This window comes from Trachypithecus francoisi, unplaced genomic scaffold (assembly GCF_009764315.1).
Source record: "Trachypithecus francoisi isolate TF-2019V2 unplaced genomic scaffold, Tfra_2.0 Lachesis_group11, whole genome shotgun sequence".
NCBI classification, from domain to species: Eukaryota; Metazoa; Chordata; class Mammalia; order Primates; family Cercopithecidae; genus Trachypithecus; species Trachypithecus francoisi.
The window spans coordinates 77021471-77041318 of NW_022681456.1; the positions used below are offsets into that span (position 1 = coordinate 77021471).

The following is a 19848-nucleotide window of genomic DNA, read 5'->3' on the forward strand; positions in this document are numbered from 1 at the left end:
ATACTTTCTTTATTCCTCTAGTTTAGACAGACCAGAGGGAATACCTCTCCCTACCTTGCACTTGAGAGTTGTTCTAGCCAGAAAGTCTTCTTTCTTTTTTTTTTTTTTTTGAGACGGAGTCTCGCTCTGTCGCCCGGGCTGGAGTGCAGTGGCCGGATCTCAGCTCACTGCAAGCTCCGCCTCCCAGGTTTACGCCATTCTCCTGCTTCAGCCTTCCAAGTAGCTGGGACTACAGGCGCCAGCCACCTCACCCGGCTAGCTTTTTGTATTTTTTAGTAGAGACAGGGTTTCACCATGTTAGCCAGGATGGTCTCGAACTCCTGACCTCGTGATCCGCCCGTCTCGGCCTCCCAAAGTGCTGGGATTACAGGCTTGAGCCACCGCGCCTGGCCGAAAGTCTTCTTTCTATGTAACATAAATCCTTGTTTTACTGCAACTGCAGGTCCAAAATATCTCCGTTTACATACTTCTGGCCATCAATCTTGAGGCATTTATAGTAGTATGCTGATGTTGCGGCTGAATTTTAGGGACTTCTCACACATCTGTCTCCTCTCACCATAGATCCAGGTTTCTTACTATCCCCCTGGACAATATCCTAACTCCAACCAGCAATATCGACCTCTCTCTCACCCGGTGGCCTATAGCCCCCAACGTGGTCAACAGCTGCCTCAGCCATCCCAGCAGCCTGGTAAGAGAAACCACTGGTTTAAGAAGGCAGTGAATAAGGGAAGGGCACACCAGGAAAGAAAGAAGTACCTTCTCCATTAAAATGAAGGTGGGTCTAGGGGCAGGAATGATTAGGGTCCTACGAACAGACCTAGGCTCTCCAGAAAAAGAAAAGATAAAATAGAATGGAGAAGGGAAATTACAGATAGACCGTGACCTACTAAACATTCATACTAATGTATTTTTGACTTTGCCCATCTCTAGGTTTACAGCCCATGATGCCTAACCAGCAGCAGGCGGCTTACCAAGGCATGATTGGGGTCCAGCAGCCACAGAACCAGGGCCTGCTCAGCAGCCAGAGGAGCAGCATGGGGGGCCAGATGCAAGGCCTGGTGGTTCAGTACACTCCACTGCCTTCTTACCAAGTGGGTGCATTCTGCCTTGGGAAGGATCACCCTAGTCCTTGGCATGAGGAAAAGGAGAGCCTCCCAGGGTCATCCATACTAAAAACTCCAATACTAAAATATTGTCTACTTTCCCTTAGAATGTTTAGGTTTTTTTCCCATGACAGCCCGTGGAGTTTGAGAAGAATATTTAAATTGTTTGGTCTTTATATAGCCATGGAATGAGTATATGTCCAGGAAAGTAGTGGCTAAAGGAAATCAGGCTCCTTTCTTTATGTCACATGCCCAAGGGTGGTATGTGGAGAAGGCAGAAATAGAGACAGCTCTGGAAACATTTTCTTTAGGCAGATGGGGAGAACAGGAGGAGGCTCTAAGGTAGGGAAGGAAGTTGTAATGCCCTGATCTAGTGACGACTAGGCTGTTTGTGGATGAGCTTAATGTGAACGTGAGTAGTCATTCTCTTCTCTTTCTCACCCAGGTTCCAGTGGGTAGTGACTCGCAAAATGTGGTCCAGCCGCCTTTCCAGCAACCCATGCTGGTTCCTGCAAGCCAGTCTGTGCAAGGAGGCCTCCCAGCAGCGGGGGTACCAGTGTACTATAGCATGATCCCACCTGCTCAGCAGAATGGTACGAGGTGAGGACTCCCAGAGAGCCAGGACGTCTCCCATAGACCTTCAGCAATGGTTGCATCATGGTTTTGTTTCCACTGGCCTAAGAAAGGCAGGGGTAAAGATCCCAGTAGTTCCCTAAAGCAGGTAGAATATGAGGGAGTTCATTCTCCTTTTCACTTATTGATTTGACATTTGCGTAAGAGGTTATCAGCAGAAAAAAATTCCTGCCTCAGAGACTTATAATTTATGATTTCCTCCATTTTTATTTTTCAAAAGAATGGGACTCAGAACTAGAGGATAGAGACTGCTCATCATTAAGAGAAGAAATTTTTTGGACTGTGATGTGTAACTTTTTCCATGTACTTCTGTTTATCAATGAAACTGATAGGGGCCAGGCGCGGTGGCTCAGGCCTGTAATCCCAGCACTTTGGGAGGCCAAGGCGGGCAGATCACGAGGTCAGGAGATCAAGGCCATCCTGGCTAACCCAGTGAAACCCCGTCTCTACTAAAAATACAAAAAATTAGCTGGGCGTAGTGGCGGGCGCCTGTAGTCCCAGCTACTCGGGAGGCTCAGGCAGGAGAATGGCGTGAACCCGGGAGGCGGAGTTTGCAGTGAGCCGAGATCGCGCCACTGCACTCCTGCCTGGGCGGCAGAGCAAGACTCCGTCTCAAAAAAAAAAAAAAAAGAAAAGAAACTGATGATGTGTCTATTTCTGTATCTATATATACCTGAATATAGGTCATCATGAATAGAATTTTTAGTGGTAGAAGACACCTTAGAAATTATCTGGTCGACTCCCCTTGTTTAATTTTTCTCTCATTTTTAAATGAGGAAATTCCAGCTAGGGCTGTTAAAAAATTTACCTAAATTCGCCGGGCGCGGTGGCTCACTCCTGTAATCCCAGCTCTCAGGGAGGCAGAGGCGGGAGGATAGCTTGAGCCCAGGAGTTCGAGACCTGCCTGGGTAATATAGCGAGACCCCATTCTCCACAAAAAGGAAAAAAAAAAGACAAAAAAAAATTTACCTAAATTCACGTAGCTAGTTAGAGGCAGATGTGGAACAAGAACTGGAGTCTGGGCAACTCCATGTGTTTCTGTGTGCCTGTCTCCCAGTGTATGTATATTTACCTTTGTCTTTTTCTATATATGTCTCCAGGTTGTTTTGAGTTTTTTTTCTATTTGTCTTTATGTGACTATATTTGTTTTTGACTTTTCTTTTCTTTTCTTTTCTTTTTTCTTTTTTCTTTTTTTTTTTGAGATGGAGTCTTGCTCTTGTCACCCAGGCTGGAGTGCAATGACAATCTCAGCTCACTGCAACCTCCATCTCCTGGGTTCAAGTAATTCTCCTGCCTCAGCCTCCTGGGTAGCTGGGACTACAGGTATGTGCCACCATGCCCAGCTAATTTTTGTATTTTTAGTAGAGACGGGGTTTTACCATGTTGACCAGGTTGGTCTCGAATTCCTGACCTCATGATCTGCCTGCCTTGGCCTCCCAAAGTGCTGGGATTACAGGCATAAGCCACTGTGCCTGGCTGACTTTTTTTTTTTTTTCAGTTCAAAAATAATTAGCAATCCTTAGTTTTTGTGTTTGTTTGTTTGTTTTACCCATCTCTCTCTAGCACTCTATGTCTGTGTCTGTGACACTCTCTTTGTCTGTGTTTCTATTGTGTTTCTTGTAATCTGTGTGTGTGCATATGTGCATGTATGTGTGTCTGGTGTTTCCACGGTGTTGGGAAGAGCATGTGTTGCTAACATTCCATCTGTAGCACTGATTAGCAGCTTCTTAATTGAAAGATGATCAAGTACAAATACATATAATTAACTTTGAACTGATGAGTGATTTTAGAAATTGCATGGCAAATTGGTCTGGGAATGGCTTGAAGCTGCCTCTGCTTCCCATAGGGGAGGACCAGGAAGCAGCAGCTGTTTGCCAGGAGCTGTGTTCGTCCCTCTACTGCTTCACCACTCGTCTCTTCTCTGTCTTCCCAGCCCTTCTGTAGGGTTTCTGCAACCCCCTGGCTCTGAGCAGTACCAGATGCCTCAGTCTCCCTCTCCCTGCAGTCCACCACAGATGCCACAGCAGTACTCAGGTAAGAGGATAAAGAATTGCGGGTCTTGGGCACTGGCAAGAGCAAACATTGCTGAAGGGCTTATGCTTTAGAGCTGGGAAGGGCAAAAAGAGTTCAGGTATTGGGTCTGTCCCCACTGTGACTCCATCACAAAGAAAAAACAAAGTCTTGGGTGGTGTTTTCCAAGGGTACTGAAGCTGACCTCTCAAGATGACACCTGTAATCCCAGCACTTTGGGAGGCCAAGGCAAGAGGATCACTTCAGCTGAGGAGTTTAAGACCAGCCTGGGCAACACAGCAAGACTTCGACTCTACTAAAAAACTTTTTTAAAAGGCCAGGCATGGTGGCTTATCCCAGCACTTTGGGAGGCCAAGGCGGGTGGATCACTTGAGCCCAGGAGTTTGAGACCAGCCTGGCCAGCATGGCGAAACACCCCATCTCTACTAAAAATACAAAAATTAGCCAGGCATGGTGGCGCACACTTGTCATCTGGCTACTCGGGAGGCTGAGGCACGAGAATCATTTGAACCTGGGAGGCACAGGTTGCAGCTCATGCCACTGCACTCCAGCCTGGGCAACAGAGCAAGACTCAGTCTCAAAAAAAAAAAAAAATATTATGGCCGAGTGCGGAGGCTCACGTCTGTAATCCCAACACTTTGACGGGCAGATCACCTGAGGTCAGGAGTTCAAGACCAGCCTGGCAAACATGGTGAAACCCCACTTCTACTAAAAATACAAAAATTAGCTGAGCATGGTGGCGTGCACCTGTAATCCTAGCTACTCAGGAGGCTGAGGCACGAGAAATGCTTGAACCCAGGAGGCAGAGGTTGCAGTGAGCCTAGATGGTGCCACTGCACTCCAGCCTAGGCAGCAGAGCGAGACTCTGTCTCCAAAAAAACAAACAAACAAAAAAACTAGCCAAGCATGGTGATGCGCCCAGTAGTCACAGCTACTCAGGAGTCTGAGCGGAACAATCGCTTGAGCCTGGGGGGTCGAGGCTGTAAGGAGTTGGGATCGTGCCATTGCACTCCGGCCTGAATGGACCCAGATAGGGAGTTGGGACCCTGTCTCTAGGGGAAAAAAAAAGAAATGACATTTGTTGCCTCAGCCCTGAAAAGCTATGTCTCTGAATTCTTAGTTTTCTTTGGTTTTCTTTTTCTTTTTTTGCCTTTTTTTTTTTTTATCTGAATCTAGCACTATACTCACATGCCTTTGGGTCATGCAATGAAGACACAGAAGACCTGTGTCTTCTGTACTTATCCTTCGTATAGACAGCATTTGTTTTCTCTTGGAAGTGTGAGGGAAGTTGATAAAATACTTTTTAACTTACAGCTTAGATTTGTTTTGTTTTTTGTTTTTTTTTTTGTATTTTTTTTTTTTAGTAGAGACGGGGTTTCACCGTGTTAGCCAGGATGGTCTCGATCTCCTGACCTCGTGATCCGCCCGTCTCGGCCTCCCAAAGTGCTGGGATTACAGGCTTGAGCCACTGCGCCCGGCCTACAGCTTAGATTTGTTTGGCAGCTTTTAGTGTGTGCTCACATACATTGTAACATTTTAATTCTCACTATAACTTTGTGAGGAGGAAATTTAAAACTCAAAGAAATTAAATGACTTGCCTAAAGTCACAATCCTCTAACTTGAATTTGGATCTTTTGACTTTCCGCATCCTATACTGAGTCTTCAACACATTTTTTACTCAGTTTCTTTCTCTCCAGTGGAAAATAAATGGACGTCATGTTACACAGCTAAAGGCCTTCTTTGAAGAGGCCAGCCATTCCAAGTTAGTAAGTTTATGCCATGCAGCCTTTCACTGCCTTTGCCAAGAATTCCCCTAACACACAAGTACAGCTGCCCTTGTTTGTATCCCTTTCACCCTACTCTGAAATAGCAGTGCACTGCAGTTAAAGAAACTTCAGGGGGCTGTGTGCAGTGGTACACACCTGTAATCCCAGCAGTTTGGGAGGCCAAGGCAGGAGAATTTCTTGAAGCCAGGAGTTCAAGACAAGCATGGGCAACAAAGCAAGACCCTATCTCTACAAAAATTTTTAAAATTAGCTGGGCATGGTGGCATGTGCTTTTAGTTTGTCCCAGCTACTTGAGAGACTGAGGCAGGAGGATCACTTGAGCCCAGGTGTTTGAGGCTGCAGTGAGCTATGATGGTGCCACTGCATCACAGTGATGTCACCCTGTCATGGAGAGCAAGACCCTGTCTCAAAAAAAAAAACACACACACACACACACACAAAATCTGGAAGGAAGGGAGTCTTTTTTTTTTTTTGAGACAGAGTCTTGCTCTGTCGCCCGGGCTGGAGTGCAGTGGCCGGATCTCAGCTCACTGCAAGCTCCGCCTCCCGGGTTCACACCATTCTCCTGCCTGAGCCTCCCGAGTAGCTGGGACTACAGGCGCCCGCCACCTCGCCCGGCTAGTTTTTTGTATTTTTAGTAGAGACGGGGTTTCACCGTGTTAGCCAGGATGGTCTCGATCTCCTGACCTCGTGATCCACCCATCTCAGCCTCCCAAAGTGCTGGGATTACAGGCTTGAGCCACCGCGCCCGGCGAAAGGGAGTCTTTTGTTTTTTCTTTTCTTTTCTTTTTATATATATATTTTTTGAGACAGAGTCTCCCTCTTTTGCCCAGGCTGGAGTGCAGTGGCGCAATCTCGGCTCACTGCAACCTCCCCCTCCCAGGTTCAAGCAGTTCTCCTCCCTCAGCCTCCTGAGTAGCTGGGACTACAGGCGCCTGCCACCACGCCCCGCTAGTTTTTGTATTTTTTTTTTTTTTTTTTTAAGTAGAGGCGGGGTTTCATCATGTTGGCCAGACTGGTCTTGAACTCCTGACCTCAGGTGATCCACCCGCCTTGGCCTCGCAAAGTGCTAGGATTACAGGCGTTGAGCCACCTTCCCAGCCCAGCTTGGGAAGGAAGTCTTTTTTTTTTTTTCTCGAGACAGACTCTGTCGCCCAGGCTGGAGTGCAGTGGCGCAATCTCGGCCACTGCAGCCTCCGCCTCCCGGGTTCAAGCAGTTCTCCTGCCTCAGCCTCCCGAGTAGCTGGGATTACAGGCGCATGCCGCCACGCCTGGCTAATTTTTAAATTTTTAGTAGAGACTGGGTTTCACCATGTTGGCCAGGATGGGCCTGATCTGACCTGGTGATCTGCCCGCCTGCGCAGGAAGTCTGAATTTTGCCTCCAACCATCTCCTTTCCACTCTATCGTGGGAACGTCAGAGTGCCCTCTTCTGGTGAGAGGGAGATATTTTGTCAATTTTCCCCATTCAGAAATGGATTATTTTCACTTGAAGATTGATTGTATCCTCACTATGTTGGATGCTGTGGAGTAGATTCCAGAATTAATCTTACTCATTAGACATGATCAGTTCTTACCTTTAAGGAGCAATGACTTCCAGGCCAGGCAGGGTGTTTCATGCCTGTAATCCCATCACTTTGGGTGGCCAACGAGAGTGGATCACTTGAGGCCAGGAGTTCGAGACCAGCCAGCCTGGCCAACATGGCAAAACCCCATCTCTACTAAAAATACAAAAATTAGCCGGGCATGGGGGTGCACGTCTGTAATCCCAGCTACTTGGAAGACTGAGGCACAAGAATCGCTTGAACCCAGGAGGCAGAGGTTGCAGTGAGCCGAGATTGCGCCACTGCACTCCAGCCTGGGCAACAGAGCGAGACTGTCTCAAAACAACAAAACAAAAAAAAGGACCAATGACTTCTGCCTTCATACAGGCTGAGGTTTTTAATTCAAAAGTCCTTAATTTTTATTATGTTATTGGTCTCTCTGGCTGTTTCTCCTAGTGTCCTCCAGGGGCACTTGGCCTTAAAATTTCCAGTGGGGTATAGAAATTGCAGAAAGCAGCTCCAAGAAGCACTGTAGCCTGTGGTGGTGCTGGGTACCGCAGAGCATTTTTTCTCCTGCACGTACTTGTAGGTATACTTGTATGTGCACCTTTGTGGTATGTCCTTATATCTATTGGGTCACTGTGGTTACATCTATTCATCTTCAAATGCAAGGTCTTTGAACCATAAACAAATCAAGTGAAAAGAATTTTTCATTACCTACTCTGGCCGTCATACTAGGTTAATTTAAGTACACTAAAAACCACAGTTCTGCCAGCCGGGCGCAGTGGCTCAAGCCTGTAATCCCAGCACTTTGGGAGGCTGAGACGGGCGGATCACGAGGTCAGGAGTTCGAGACCATCCTGGCTAACATGATGAAACCCCGTCTCTACTAAAAAATACAAAAAACTAGCCGGGCGAGGTGGCGGGCGCCTGTAGTCCCAGCTACTCGGGAGGCTGAGGCAGGAGAATGGCGTGAACCCGGGAGGCAGAGCTTGCAGTGAGCCGAGATGGCGCCACTGCACTCCAGCCTGGGTGACAGAGCAAGACTCCGTCTCAAAAAAAACCCACAGTTCTGGAAGTTGGCAACACTAGAAATCTGGACTAGGATTAGAAGAAAGAGATAATTAACGTAGGCTTCCCACATCAAAAGAAATGGGGAATCCCTCTTTATCGTCTGTTTTCCTTGTTTCTTTGGAATTTTCTCAGTTTTATCTCCTTTGTTCCTAGTTACCCTGGTTGATCCTAGGCTTCTGACTGACCCCTTGTACTTTTCCTAGATAGTGGGACCTTGTGTTCTACCCATATCATCTAAAAGACTGTATTCACCATATCATCGATTTTACAGGTCTTTAATCCCTGCTTGTGGAAATCTAAGAGGAAGTGGAAAAAGGGAAACAAGTGCTTCTTCTGCCTCATTTACCCTATACTGAAAAGATAGACCGCAGGCATAACCCACAAGGGCCCGTCTGTCACCTTCAGAGGACAGTTACCCGCCCTTCTCTCATGTAGCAACATGGTCACTTTTCCAAAAATAAAGACAGGGATTAGGATTGGCTGTTCCTGGAACAACTGTTCTGGTTTATTAATACATTTTTGTAGTTGCCCCAGGCCTGAACTTTAATTCCTTCACTATAGTATGAGACATAACTCTAACCCCAGGAAAAACTTCTCCCATTAAAATGATGAGTTGCAGGTCCCTTGAGGTTTCTACAGGGGTTCTTGTCTAGGGAAGATGCATGCAGACATGAAATGGCAGTGATACCTGTACAGAGACTCCCAACTCACAGTGACACAGCAGCATGGACAGAGTGAAGTGCATACAGAAATAGCCTCTCACATATTTACTGGCTCATTGTTTAGCTGAGGGGTTTCCAAAGCTGAGACTGCTCTTTTGTCTTCCATTTAGTGAAGATATCCTGCTCCTGCACCAAAAAAAGGAAAAATACCAAGATATTATTGGTTTCTATCTTTTAATTTGGGAAAGATGCCTGTGGATTTTATTTCTCTGAACAATTCCTTTCCATAGATGTGATTTCTGGTGGTAAGAAAGCCTATCAGTCTTCTACCTCAGTGATTTAAAAAAACAAAAAAACAAAAACAAAAAACAATTCTGCCAGATATAAATGTCATCTATTTGTATTTATGCGGTTTGCTGTGCCCAATCGACCTTTCTGCCCAGGTTTAATGATGCCACTTAAAAAGCCATTCACACGTCCCCTCTCCTTTCAGAGCTTTCAAGCTGAAATTGATTTCCTTATTCAACCCCCTCTCCCCCTTCCCACCCGCTGCCAACCCATGGTCCTTCCCCCAACCTGATTATATGGAAGTGCTGTCACTGGGCAGTGGGTTTTTTTTGGGTTTTTTTTGCCACGTCTATTAAGAAGTAGCGACAGTTCAGCTGCTAACAGATGCCACCTGCTTTGGGATCAAGGAAGAGAAGCATAAAAATCAGCTCATCAGTGGAGTAGTGCTCTATGTCCTCAGCTAAGTGAAGGAACAATGCTTCAGGCCAGCAGGGGAGGACTCAGTGTGGGGAGGAGCTCAGGACAGGCTGCAACTAAAAACCCAGGCTTTGTTTTTGTTGGGATCAGAGATAATAATACGAGGACTTTGTTTTGTTTCCCTCTCCCTGTGACCTCCCTAATAGCTCCTAATGGCTACCTGCTGGTATTAGAAAGAGCTTCCACTGCCTTGCTTATGCTTATTCCTACACACTCACCCCCTTCTCCACCTTTCCTGAGCATTAGGCTCAGATTATGAGCTACTTTCTAGAAAAACAATAGATTTAATTATTCTTACATTGGACCCTCAGGTAGCAATGAGGTATTTGAATAAGGTCAATTGCAGTTTTGTTGGTACAGGATGTGAGCGAGTCTTAGGATGGGGAAATAAAATGCCCAGAAAAACTACAGTAAGGGGGGAGTTGTTAAATGCGTGACACTCCACAACTGTGCAGTTTTCCTATGGCCCTACTACAATCTATGCCCATGAATACTCTGTCCACCTTGGCAGGAGATGGGGATATCTGAGCCTGTTGCACTGAGTGTTTGTGCTCTCTGATTGGATGAATCCTAGAGGATCAGGGGTACAAATTGGCTGGGGAATATGATATGACAGATCTTGTCTCCTGAGCTTCTCTCTCAGACCTCCCACCATTTCTTTTCCCTTCTTTTGACTGATACTACCTGAGAAAAACAATCAACTCACTTCCCAGCATGACTGGTGCCCAGGGCAGAGGCTGCAACATTTCCCGTCACAGGAAGCAATTTGATGGCAACGGCGGTGGCAGCCCTGGAGCATCGAGCCATGAAACAGCAGCATAGGCCGGGCGCGGTGGCTCAAGCCTGTAATCCCAGCACTTTGGAGGCCGAGACGGGCGGATCACGAGGTCAGGAGATCAAGACCATCCTGGCTAACACGGTGAAACCCCGCCTCTACTAAAATACAAAAAAACTAGCCGGGCGAGGTGGCGGCGCCTGTAGTCCCAGCTACTCGGGAGGCTGAGGCAGGAGAATGGCGTAAACCTGGGAGATGGAGCTTGCAGTGAGCTGAGATCCGGCCACTGCACTCCAGTCCAGGCGACAGAGCGAGACTCCGCCTCAAAAAAAAAAAAAAAAAAAAAAAAAAAAAAAAAAAAAAAAAAAAAAAAAGAAACAGCAGCATTGCAGCAGGTTTTCAAGCTAGTAACTCCAATTTCCATTTCTCCACCACCACCCACATGTGAACTCAGCCTCAACAGGAATATAGCCTGGGAGGTCAGGAACAAACCCTCACTCTAGACAGTCCCTTGCCGGGAAGCAGAGCTCCAGCCCATCCCTCCCAGCAGGGACTGTCCATCAAACTGTTTGACCCTGACTCTTTATCTTGCTTTTCACTATGAAGATTTGGGTCTTAATGTACCTCCTTATTAAGGCCTTTCCTTCTCCCACCCTGTGGGAGGGTGAGTCTCTCCATGGTTGCTAGTGCCAAAACCTCAAGGTCGCATTCAGTCAATCACTTGAACCTGTCAGTGTAACCTTCAGAAGGTCTGACTCTCACTCCATTCCTGCTGGCATTGCCCTAATTCCAAATCTCTTCATTCTGTTTCAGCAGGCTTTTTTTTTTTTTGAGACAGGGTCTCATTCTGTCACCCAGTCTGGAGTGCAATGGCATAATCACGGCTCACTGCAGCCTTGACCTCCCAGGCTCACGTGATCCTCTCACCTCAGCCTCCTGAGTTGCTGAGACTACAGGTGCATGCCACCATGCCCAGCTAATTTTTGTATTTTCTGTAGAGACAGGGTTTCACCATGTTGCCCAGGCTAGTCTTGAACTCCTGGGCTCAAGCAGTCCACCTGCCTTGGCTTCCCAAAGTGCTGGGATTATAGCCATGAGCCATTGTGCCCGACCTTCAGTAGCTTCCTAAATGATCTTTCTTGCTACTAGTCTCTCTCCCTAGCTATCCTACATTTGGCCATTTGTGTTACCTCTCCAAAGCATAGGTCTCCCAACATCTACAGGATAAAGTTCAAACATCTTACCAGAATGTGCTTCAAACTCTGACACCAACTATTTGTTTAATGTCTGACTCCTTAATAGACTGTCCATTCTATCAGGACAGGGGCAGCCTTATTTCTTGTACACTCAGTGCCCAACATAGGAACTAGCACATAGCAAGTGTTCAATAAGTGTTTGTTAAATAAACGTGTCTCATCTCCTACTGCTTCCCCTACATGGCCCCTGTGTCTTAGCACCTTGAATCATTTGTCATTTCCTGAATATGACATACATCTCCATGCCGTTCCCTCTGCTTGAAATATTTCCCAACTTACCCCATTCTTGGCCAAGACATACTTTCTGGGTCTGGCATAGTAAAACTGTGTACATTTATCTTCTCCAGAACAACCAGAGGTCACTGGCTTATCTACAGCCATTACCAGAAAAGCCTGCACGTGTCTGCAGCCCTGGCCCATGACCCAGACCAGAACCCGTACAATACCTAGACATTTGAGCATTCTGACCTGGGCATTTGGTTATAGCCAGTATTGACAGAATGGAGTAGTTTTCTGCCAAGCATACCAAAGTACCCCTCACCAGGTGAAGGCCAGGGGAACACTGGCATCTGGGGCTCATATTCCTTCCCCTCAAACTTCTACTGGTTTGAGAAGATAGAGTCAGAAGCCACATCAGCAGCCATCTCAGGTTCCTGGCAAGATGTAGCTTGAGTGACCCTGAGGCAATGGGTGGATTTGTTTGCTGCTTTCCCACTCAGGGCTAGCTGGAAGGCAAAAATACAGTTTGAATTTATAACCGTTTTCTTCCTGCCCTTCAGGAGTGTCACCTTCTGGACCAGGTGTGGTGGTCATGCAGCTGAATGTCCCTAATGGACCTCAGCCCCCTCAGAACCCATCCATGGTCCAGTGGAGTCATTGTAAATACTACAGCATGGACCAGCGGGGGCAGAAGCCTGGAGACCTGTACAGTCCTGACAGCAGCCCCCAGGTGAGTGCAGCACTCAGCCTTGGCAAGGAGATGACCTTATTCTTCCCAGGGTGCAATGTTTGCTATTGACTGAGCAGCCTCTTTTACGTATCTTTTCCTGGGTACTTTTTGGAGAGAAACACAAGAAACAGAGAGCATCTTCTTTTAAGGAACCTAATATCTAAGGTGGCAGATGGGATATACACTTGAAAATGCTCAGAGAATACTTAAATCAATGTGCCAGAAGTGGATATTAAAATAACATAAATGGGCTGGGCACGGTGGCTCACACCTGTAATCCCAGCACTTTGGGAGGATGAGGCGGGAGGATCACTTGATGTCAGGAGTTTGAGACCAACATGGTGATACCCCATCTCTACTAAAAAGTAAAAAATTAGCCCGGCGTGGTGGTGGGCACCTGTAATCGCAGCTACTCAGAAGGCTGAGAGGCAGGAGAATCGCTTGAACCCGGGAGGTGTAGGTTGCAGTGAGCCAACATTGCACTGCTGCACTCCAGCCTGCCTGGGTAATAGAGCAAGACTCCATCTCAAAAAAATAAAATAAAAATAAAATAGCATAAATGAATTAAGGTCTGAGGTTGCAGTTTGAAGGAAGAATCTGACTTTGGCAGAGTTCAGCAAGAGAAACTGATTTCCTGAGAGAGGTGAATTTTAAGCTAAGCCATGGGAATATCCAGAGGGTAATGTTTGATGTTTATCGTGTGCTCCTCTTTTCCACAGGCCAACACACAAATGAGCAGCAGCCCTGTCACATCTCCTACCCAGTCTCCAGCACCCTCTCCTGTCACCAGCCTCAGCAGCGTCTGCACAGGACTCAGTCCCCTGCCTGTCCTCACACAGTTCCCCCGGCCTGGGGGTCCAGCACAGGGTAGGGGGTTAGATTAGTGCTGGCTGCTGTGGAATTCACCTTTCACATCCCATTCCCAATTGCAGAGATTGAAAGAGTAACAACAGGCAGGGGACCAATGTGGATGATCCAGTTCTGGGAGCTAACTTAACATCCCTGTATAGGTCTTGGACACTTGCCACTCTCTAGTGCCGTCCATACTTAACTTTCTTTAGCCTTCTTTACATACTTAGTACTTACAACCAAGTAGGTGAAAAGAGCTGGGGAAAATAAGTTCACTGAACTTTCTAATGACCAAAGAGTTTAACCTAACATCAGTACTAAGTCTGAGGGCTGGGAATGTGGGCCTTTGTAAGAAACAGTATGGTCTTAGAAAAGGAAACACTAGATTTGGTTTCAGAAGTTCCAGTCTCACCACTAACTAGCTTCGCGATGTTCAACAAGTTAATTAAACTCAGAACTAGACCTCAGTTCCTAGTCTATAAAATGGGGTTAATCACATGTAAGATGGGAATTTTATCTGCTTTCTGCCCTAGCTGTCACAAGCAGTATAAAAATGAGAATGTAGTTTAAAAACTTTAAAGTGCTCTGAAATATAATATTTATCAATAATAGATAACACTTAATGGTACTTAATATGTACCAGGCATCGCTATAAATGCTTACGTGTCTTATATTTGTTTAACCTTTCCAGCAACATTAATGAGGGAAAAAAAATACCCAACATCGTATTTCCAGTAACAGAGCCACTATTTTAACCTAGGCAGTCTGGCTCCAAGTCTATGCTCTTGTCTACTGTACTTGCATTGTCTCTCACGAGTCGGAAGGTTGAACCCTGGGTTTAGGGGTTGGGAGAATCTATGTAAGAGATATAAGACAGCCAGGCGCGGTGGCTCACACCTGTAATCCCAGAACTTTGGGAGGCCAGGGCAGGTGGATCACCTGAGGTCAGGAGTTCGAGACCAGCCTGGCCAACGTGGTGAAACCCTGTCTCTACTAAAAATTTAAAAAAAAATTAGCCAGGGGTGGTGGCACATGCTTGTAATCCCAGCTACTCGGGAAGCTGAAGCAGGAGAATCGCTTCCTAGGAGGCAGAGGTTGCAGTGAGCCAAGATCATGCCATTGCACTCCAGCCTGGGTGATGAGTGCAACTCTGTCTCAAAAAAAAGAAAAGAGAGAGAGAGAGATAAAAGACATGCATAACAGTTTGTAAGTTTCTTCGCTGGTCATTTTCATAGGACTGTTGTCTACAATGGATAGAGCCTTTCTTCAAGGATGATGGGACCTACTAGTCCCATTTGTCTGTGAGATACAGTTGACAGCCAAAGGATTTAGGAAGAGAAACATCTCTTATACCAGTCACATGGGCATTTCCATCATAGAAAATTAGGAATAGCATGCATTGTTGCTGTCTATCTCCAAAGCCCCTTTAAGTCTTATAAAAGTCATACTATGAAGCTTAAGCTCCCAGAAAACCAATTGCTCTTACTCCCTAGGTGATGGGCGCTACTCCCTTTTGGGCCAGCCATTACAGTACAATCTGTCCATCTGCCCTCCCTTGCTCCATGGCCAGTCAACTTACACGGTGCACCAGGTAAGGGTGTCCACCAGCAACTGTAGGGCCGTCAGACCCCCCTTCTTATTTGGATGCCTGTCTCTGAGCTTCAGCCAGCTGGGTGTGCAAGGGAAATAACACAGAATGAACAGAGCAGGATCCTTGCCCTACCTCCTGTACTCATGTCTCCCACCCGACCCCCATGCCAAGAGGGAGGGGCTCTTTGTTTCTGAGTTGCTGCTCCATGGCCAACCTGACTGCCTGGTGGGGTGGGGTCCTCTGGGTTGGTGCTACTCCACAATCTCTCAGGCAGACATTGTGATGCAAGTCAATGTTGTTTACATGGGATGAGAGTCGTCTTTCAAATGTTGAAGGGACAGAGTGGATTGAAGCATGGAAACCGGGGCAAGAGACAAGCACTCAAATCTGCCTCCACTGACCTGGGGACAGCAGATGTTGGTGAGTCACAGGATGCTGAATCCCCAAGAGAAGGTGCCCACCCTTCCAGCCCTTAACTACCAGTCCAGCATGGGTGGGAAAAGCCAGCTTAGGATGGGGAGTGGAAGTGGGACCCTTTGTGCTCAAAAGCAAGCAGAAACTAGAGAAGTGAAGTATCTCAATCCTCCTTACCAAGCCATCTCAGATTCTGAGGAAGATCATGGTAAAAAGTGGGAATAACACAATTATGGGAGTTGCCTCTTATTAACAAAGAGTTTTCTTTTTTTTTTCTTTTTTTTTTTTTTTGAGACGGAGTCTCGCTGTGTCGCCCAGGCTGGAGTGCAGTGGCGCGATCTCGGTTCACTGCAAGCTCTGCCTCCCGGGTTCCTGCCATTCTCCCGCCTCAGCCTCCGATTAGCTGGGACTACAGGTGCCCGCCACCGCGCCCGGCTAGTTTTTTGTATTTTTAGTAGAGACAGGGTTTCACCGTGTTAGCCAGGAGGGTCTCGATCTCCTGACCTCGTGATCCGCCCGCCTCGGCCTCCCAAAGTGCTGGGATTACAGGCTTGAGCCACCGCGCCCGGCAACAGAGTTTTCTAATTAGTGTCCTGTCCCTAATCTACAACATCTACCTTTGGTAGTCCTAGACCCAGTTTAGGAGAAGATTGGTAGAGAATATGGGGGAGGAACTCTCATCCTGCAAGCCTCCCACTAGGTGAACAAGATCTGTCTTGGGATTTGGAGCAATTTCCTAAACAAGGAAAGGAAAGGAAGGGAAACTGACTTCCTGAGATGATAAGAAGGAAGAATCTATTTGAGCCAGCCTCTGAGTGGGAAGGGAACTATGGAACATATTTCAGATTGATACATTATTGTTAAAGAACATTAGCAAAAGCCACATTTTCTTCATAGCAATAGCACCTTATGAGAGAACTGATGTATAGGTTCTTAGCTCAGAAACCCGGGATTCTGATTCCTAGTCCCTTCTTGCCTACATCTCTGGGCTAGGAGAAAAAGGTTCAATTGTTTTTCTCCTAGTTGCCCTGATCAGAGCTGGGATAGTGGGAAGGGGAAGAAAGGGCTAAGAGAGAAAGGCCAGACTTTTGAAAACATTGTATACAGATTTGGTCAGCTGGACACTTATCTGCCGGGCTGCTGTCCAGTCCTTCCTGTCCTATTCGTCTCACAACCATATCCTCTCTCCTCCCCTTCCAGTCCTGGGGCGGGTGCTGGAGGTGACAGATCTCCCTGAGGGCATCACCCGTACCGAGGCGGACAAACTCTTCACGCAGCTCTCCATGTCCGGCGCCAAGATCCAGTGGCTCAAGGATGCTCAGGGGCTGCCTGGAGGGGGTGGGGGGGACAACAGTGGGACTGCTGAGAATGGCCGCCACTCGGACCTCGCTGCCTTGTACACCATTGTGGCTGTGTTCCCCAGCCCCCTGGCTGCCCAAAATGCCTCCCTTCGTCTCAACAACTCCGTGAGTCGCTTCAAACTTCGAATGGCCAAAAAGAACTATGACCTGAGGATCCTGGAGCGAGCCAGCTCCCAATAAATGGAGGAGGGGAAAGGGACTGCCACAGAAGGAGCAAGGGCAGGGTGGAGGGGGTTGAAGGATCCTGACAGACCATGGACAGAGGCAAGTAAGGAGACTGATGTTAAACTGGAGCCTAAGACAGTGATGAAGATGGAAATAGACAAATACCCACATGGCATTGGACTCCTTCTTGCTCCCCTGCCATGGGTCCCCTCTTTTTCCCTGGTTGACCCTCACCCTTGCATCACTCTTCTTCCCATCCTATCCTCTTCTTTTTTTTTTTTTTGAGACGGAGTTTCACTCTTGTCGCCCAAGCTGGAGTGCAGTGGCACGATCTTGGCTCACTGCAGCCTCCAGCTTCTGGGTTCAAGTGATTCTTCTGCCTCAGTCTCCCAAGTAGCTGGCACTACAGACATGCGCCACCATGCCTGGCTAATTTTTGTATTTTTAGTAGAGACGGAGTTTCACCATATTGGCCAGGCTGGTCTCAATCTCCTGACCTCAGGTGATCCGCCCGCCTTGGCCTCCCAAAGTGCTGGGATTACAGGTGTGAGCCACTGTGCCCGGCCCCCATCCTCTTCTATCATTTTTTAAATCTCTTCTCCCATCATAAAATTAATTTCTCTCATAATTTTGGTCAGGTAGAATTGGGAAAGTCCCACACTCTCCTCCTATTACCTTAACATCCCAAGCTTCCTTTCCTTTTTTGGTCTTTATGAATATATTTATATGGACAGAATTAAGATAAACAAAATTGAGTTCCCCATTCTCTCACTTCCCCATGTTGTCTTCCTAGACCCCACAGAGTTAAAACTTGGGACTCCCCTGGCCCCCCCCAGAACACTTGTATATTGTTTGAGGTTCGTGCCGCAGTAACAGACACAGTATTTAATTGCACATACAGATGTTTGCTGGGTATATTCACTGTAAATTTTATTTAATCTGGTTTTTTGTTTGTTTGGGGGTTACTTGGGGGGAGGTTGGTTTTGTTTTTAAATATATATAAAAAAAAATCTGTCACTGGACATCAGTCACTGTTTCTCTGTTGCCACCCTGGTATGGGTAAAAAGGGTTGGAGGCCCTGGGTAGGTATAGTCCTACAGCTGTTGGAGGTGTTTGTTGTAGGTTGGGATGGCTTTCTCTAGCATACGCACACTATTTTTAACACAATTCCCTCTGTCTCATCCTCTTCCCTGTACACGGTTCTGACAGATGGCTGGATCTCTAATGGGACCATGGTTTTGGGCTCTCCCAAAACCTGCCACTGCGATTCATCGAGCATATCACTTCTCAACTCTGGATCTGTGTCCATATCAGTAAAATAAGAGACTTGGTCTTACTAGGTGACCTCTAAGTTTCCTTCCAGACTATTAATTCTGTGGTACTGTGGTACTCATTTAGGGCCCTTGTAGTTGAGCTTTGAGATAGGGTCTTGCTCTGTCACCCAGGCTGGAGTGCAGTGGCAGATCTCAGCTGACTGCAGCGGCCTCCCGTATTCAAGTGATTCTTGTGCCTCGGTCTCCTGAGTAGCTGGGATTACAGGTGCGATCCACCATGCCTTCTTCTTCTCCTTCTTCTTCTTCTTCTTCTTATTTATTTATTTGGTATTTTTGGTAGAGACAGGGTTTCACCATGTTGCCCAGGCTGGTCTTGAACTCCTGGGCTCAAGTGATGCCCCGCCTTGGCCTCCCAAAGTGCTGTGATTACAGGCATGAGCCACTGCTCCCAGCCCAGCTCATCTTCTGAAAACCCTGTAGGGTTTTTTGTTTGTTTGTTTTTGTTTTTGTTTGTTTGAGACAGAGTCTCGCCCTGTCGCCCATGCTGGAGTGCAGTGGCATGATCTCAGCTCACTGCAACCTTCACCTCCCGAGTTCAAGCAATTCTTCTGCCTCAGCCTCCCAAGTAACTGGGACTACAGGCATGCACCACTGTGCCCAGCTACTTTTTGTATATTTAGTTGAGACAGGGTTTCACCATGTTGGCCAGGCTGGTCTCGAACTCCTGACCTTGTGATCCACCCACCTCGGCCTCTCAAAGTGCTGGGATTACAGGCGTGAGCCACTGCGCCTGGTCGCCTTTCTTTAATCCTAAAGCCAGAGGATTGGGTTTTACCTGTCAGGGACAGAAGCAGATGTTTATTACAATAAAAGCTACAGCCGGCCGGGCGCGGTGGCTCAAGCCTGTAATCCCAGCACTTTGGGAGGCCGAGGCGGGCGGATCACGAGGTCAGGAGATCGAGACCATCCTGGCTAACATGGTGAAACCTCGTCTCTACTAAAAAATACAAAAAACTAGCCGGGCGCGTTGGCAGGCGCCTGTAGTCCCAGCTACTTGGGAGGCTGAGGCAGGAGAATGGCGTGAACCCGGGAGGCGGAGCTTGCAGTGAGCTGAGATCCGGCCACTGCACTCCAGCCTGGGTGACAGAGCGAGACTCCGTCTCAAAAAAAAAAAAAAAAAAAAAAAAGCTACAGCAACTGAATTCGCACTGCCAAGATGCTATATTATCCAAACATGCTCAGCAGTCCCTGTCCTGTGTGGCTGAAAAAAGGGGAAAGCAGAAGTCATCTTGCCTGCAAGATGCAGCTTTTCCTTTAGAGCATCTCAAAGCAAGCCCTGTTGTTCTGCAGTCTGTCAGAGCAGGGCCATTAAAGAAACTGCAGAGTCAGAACCACCCTGCACACCCTTTTCAAACTTCCCCCTTAAATAGAAAAAAAAAAAAAAAGTAGTGGGTGAGAATGACAAAGCATATTGCCCTGGAAATCTCTTGGGTTCAAGTAGCTGTATCCCTAACCACGGTCCTACAGGAGCTTGCCAGACTCAGTCTCCAACACAGTCCTTTATTTCTTACAGATACAAGGAATAAAGCAGCACTGCATTGCTACCTCTAAATTGC

At 47.2% G+C, this 19848-nt stretch overlaps 1 protein-coding gene and 1 long non-coding RNA gene across 21 annotated transcripts in view; one reads left to right on the plus strand and one right to left on the minus strand.

The window, feature by feature from the left end:
* R3HDM2 (R3H domain containing 2) overlaps positions 1-17980 on the plus strand; it is a 189561-nt gene extending 171581 nt beyond the window's left edge. For 7 of the 20 annotated variants that reach the window (XM_033221559.1, XM_033221568.1, XM_033221562.1 and 4 more), the window contains 9 exons: positions 562-688; positions 931-1091; positions 1549-1703; positions 3670-3770; positions 12409-12578; positions 13298-13445; positions 14921-15018; positions 15354-15438; positions 16633-17968. In XM_033221559.1, the coding sequence (XP_033077450.1) occupies positions 562-688; positions 931-1091; positions 1549-1703; positions 3670-3770; positions 12409-12578; positions 13298-13445; positions 14921-15018; positions 15354-15438; positions 16633-16973 (1386 nt within the window). In that variant the 3' untranslated portion in view covers positions 16974-17968. Of the gene's footprint in view, positions 1-561; positions 689-930; positions 1092-1548; positions 1704-3669; positions 3771-12408; positions 12579-13297; positions 13446-14920; positions 15019-15288; positions 15439-16632 lie in introns of those variants that run through there. The other 13 variants (XM_033221566.1, XM_033221565.1, XM_033221560.1 and 10 more) reach the window with 4 other exon arrangements.
* LOC117089897 lies at positions 8421-12261 on the minus strand. Its single transcript, XR_004439800.1, has 3 exons — positions 12171-12261; positions 9410-9512; positions 8421-9019 (listed from the first exon to the last, which is right to left on the minus strand). It is a non-coding gene; the product is annotated as an uncharacterized LOC117089897 (long non-coding RNA).
* Positions 17981-19848: the final 1868 nt, after the last annotated feature.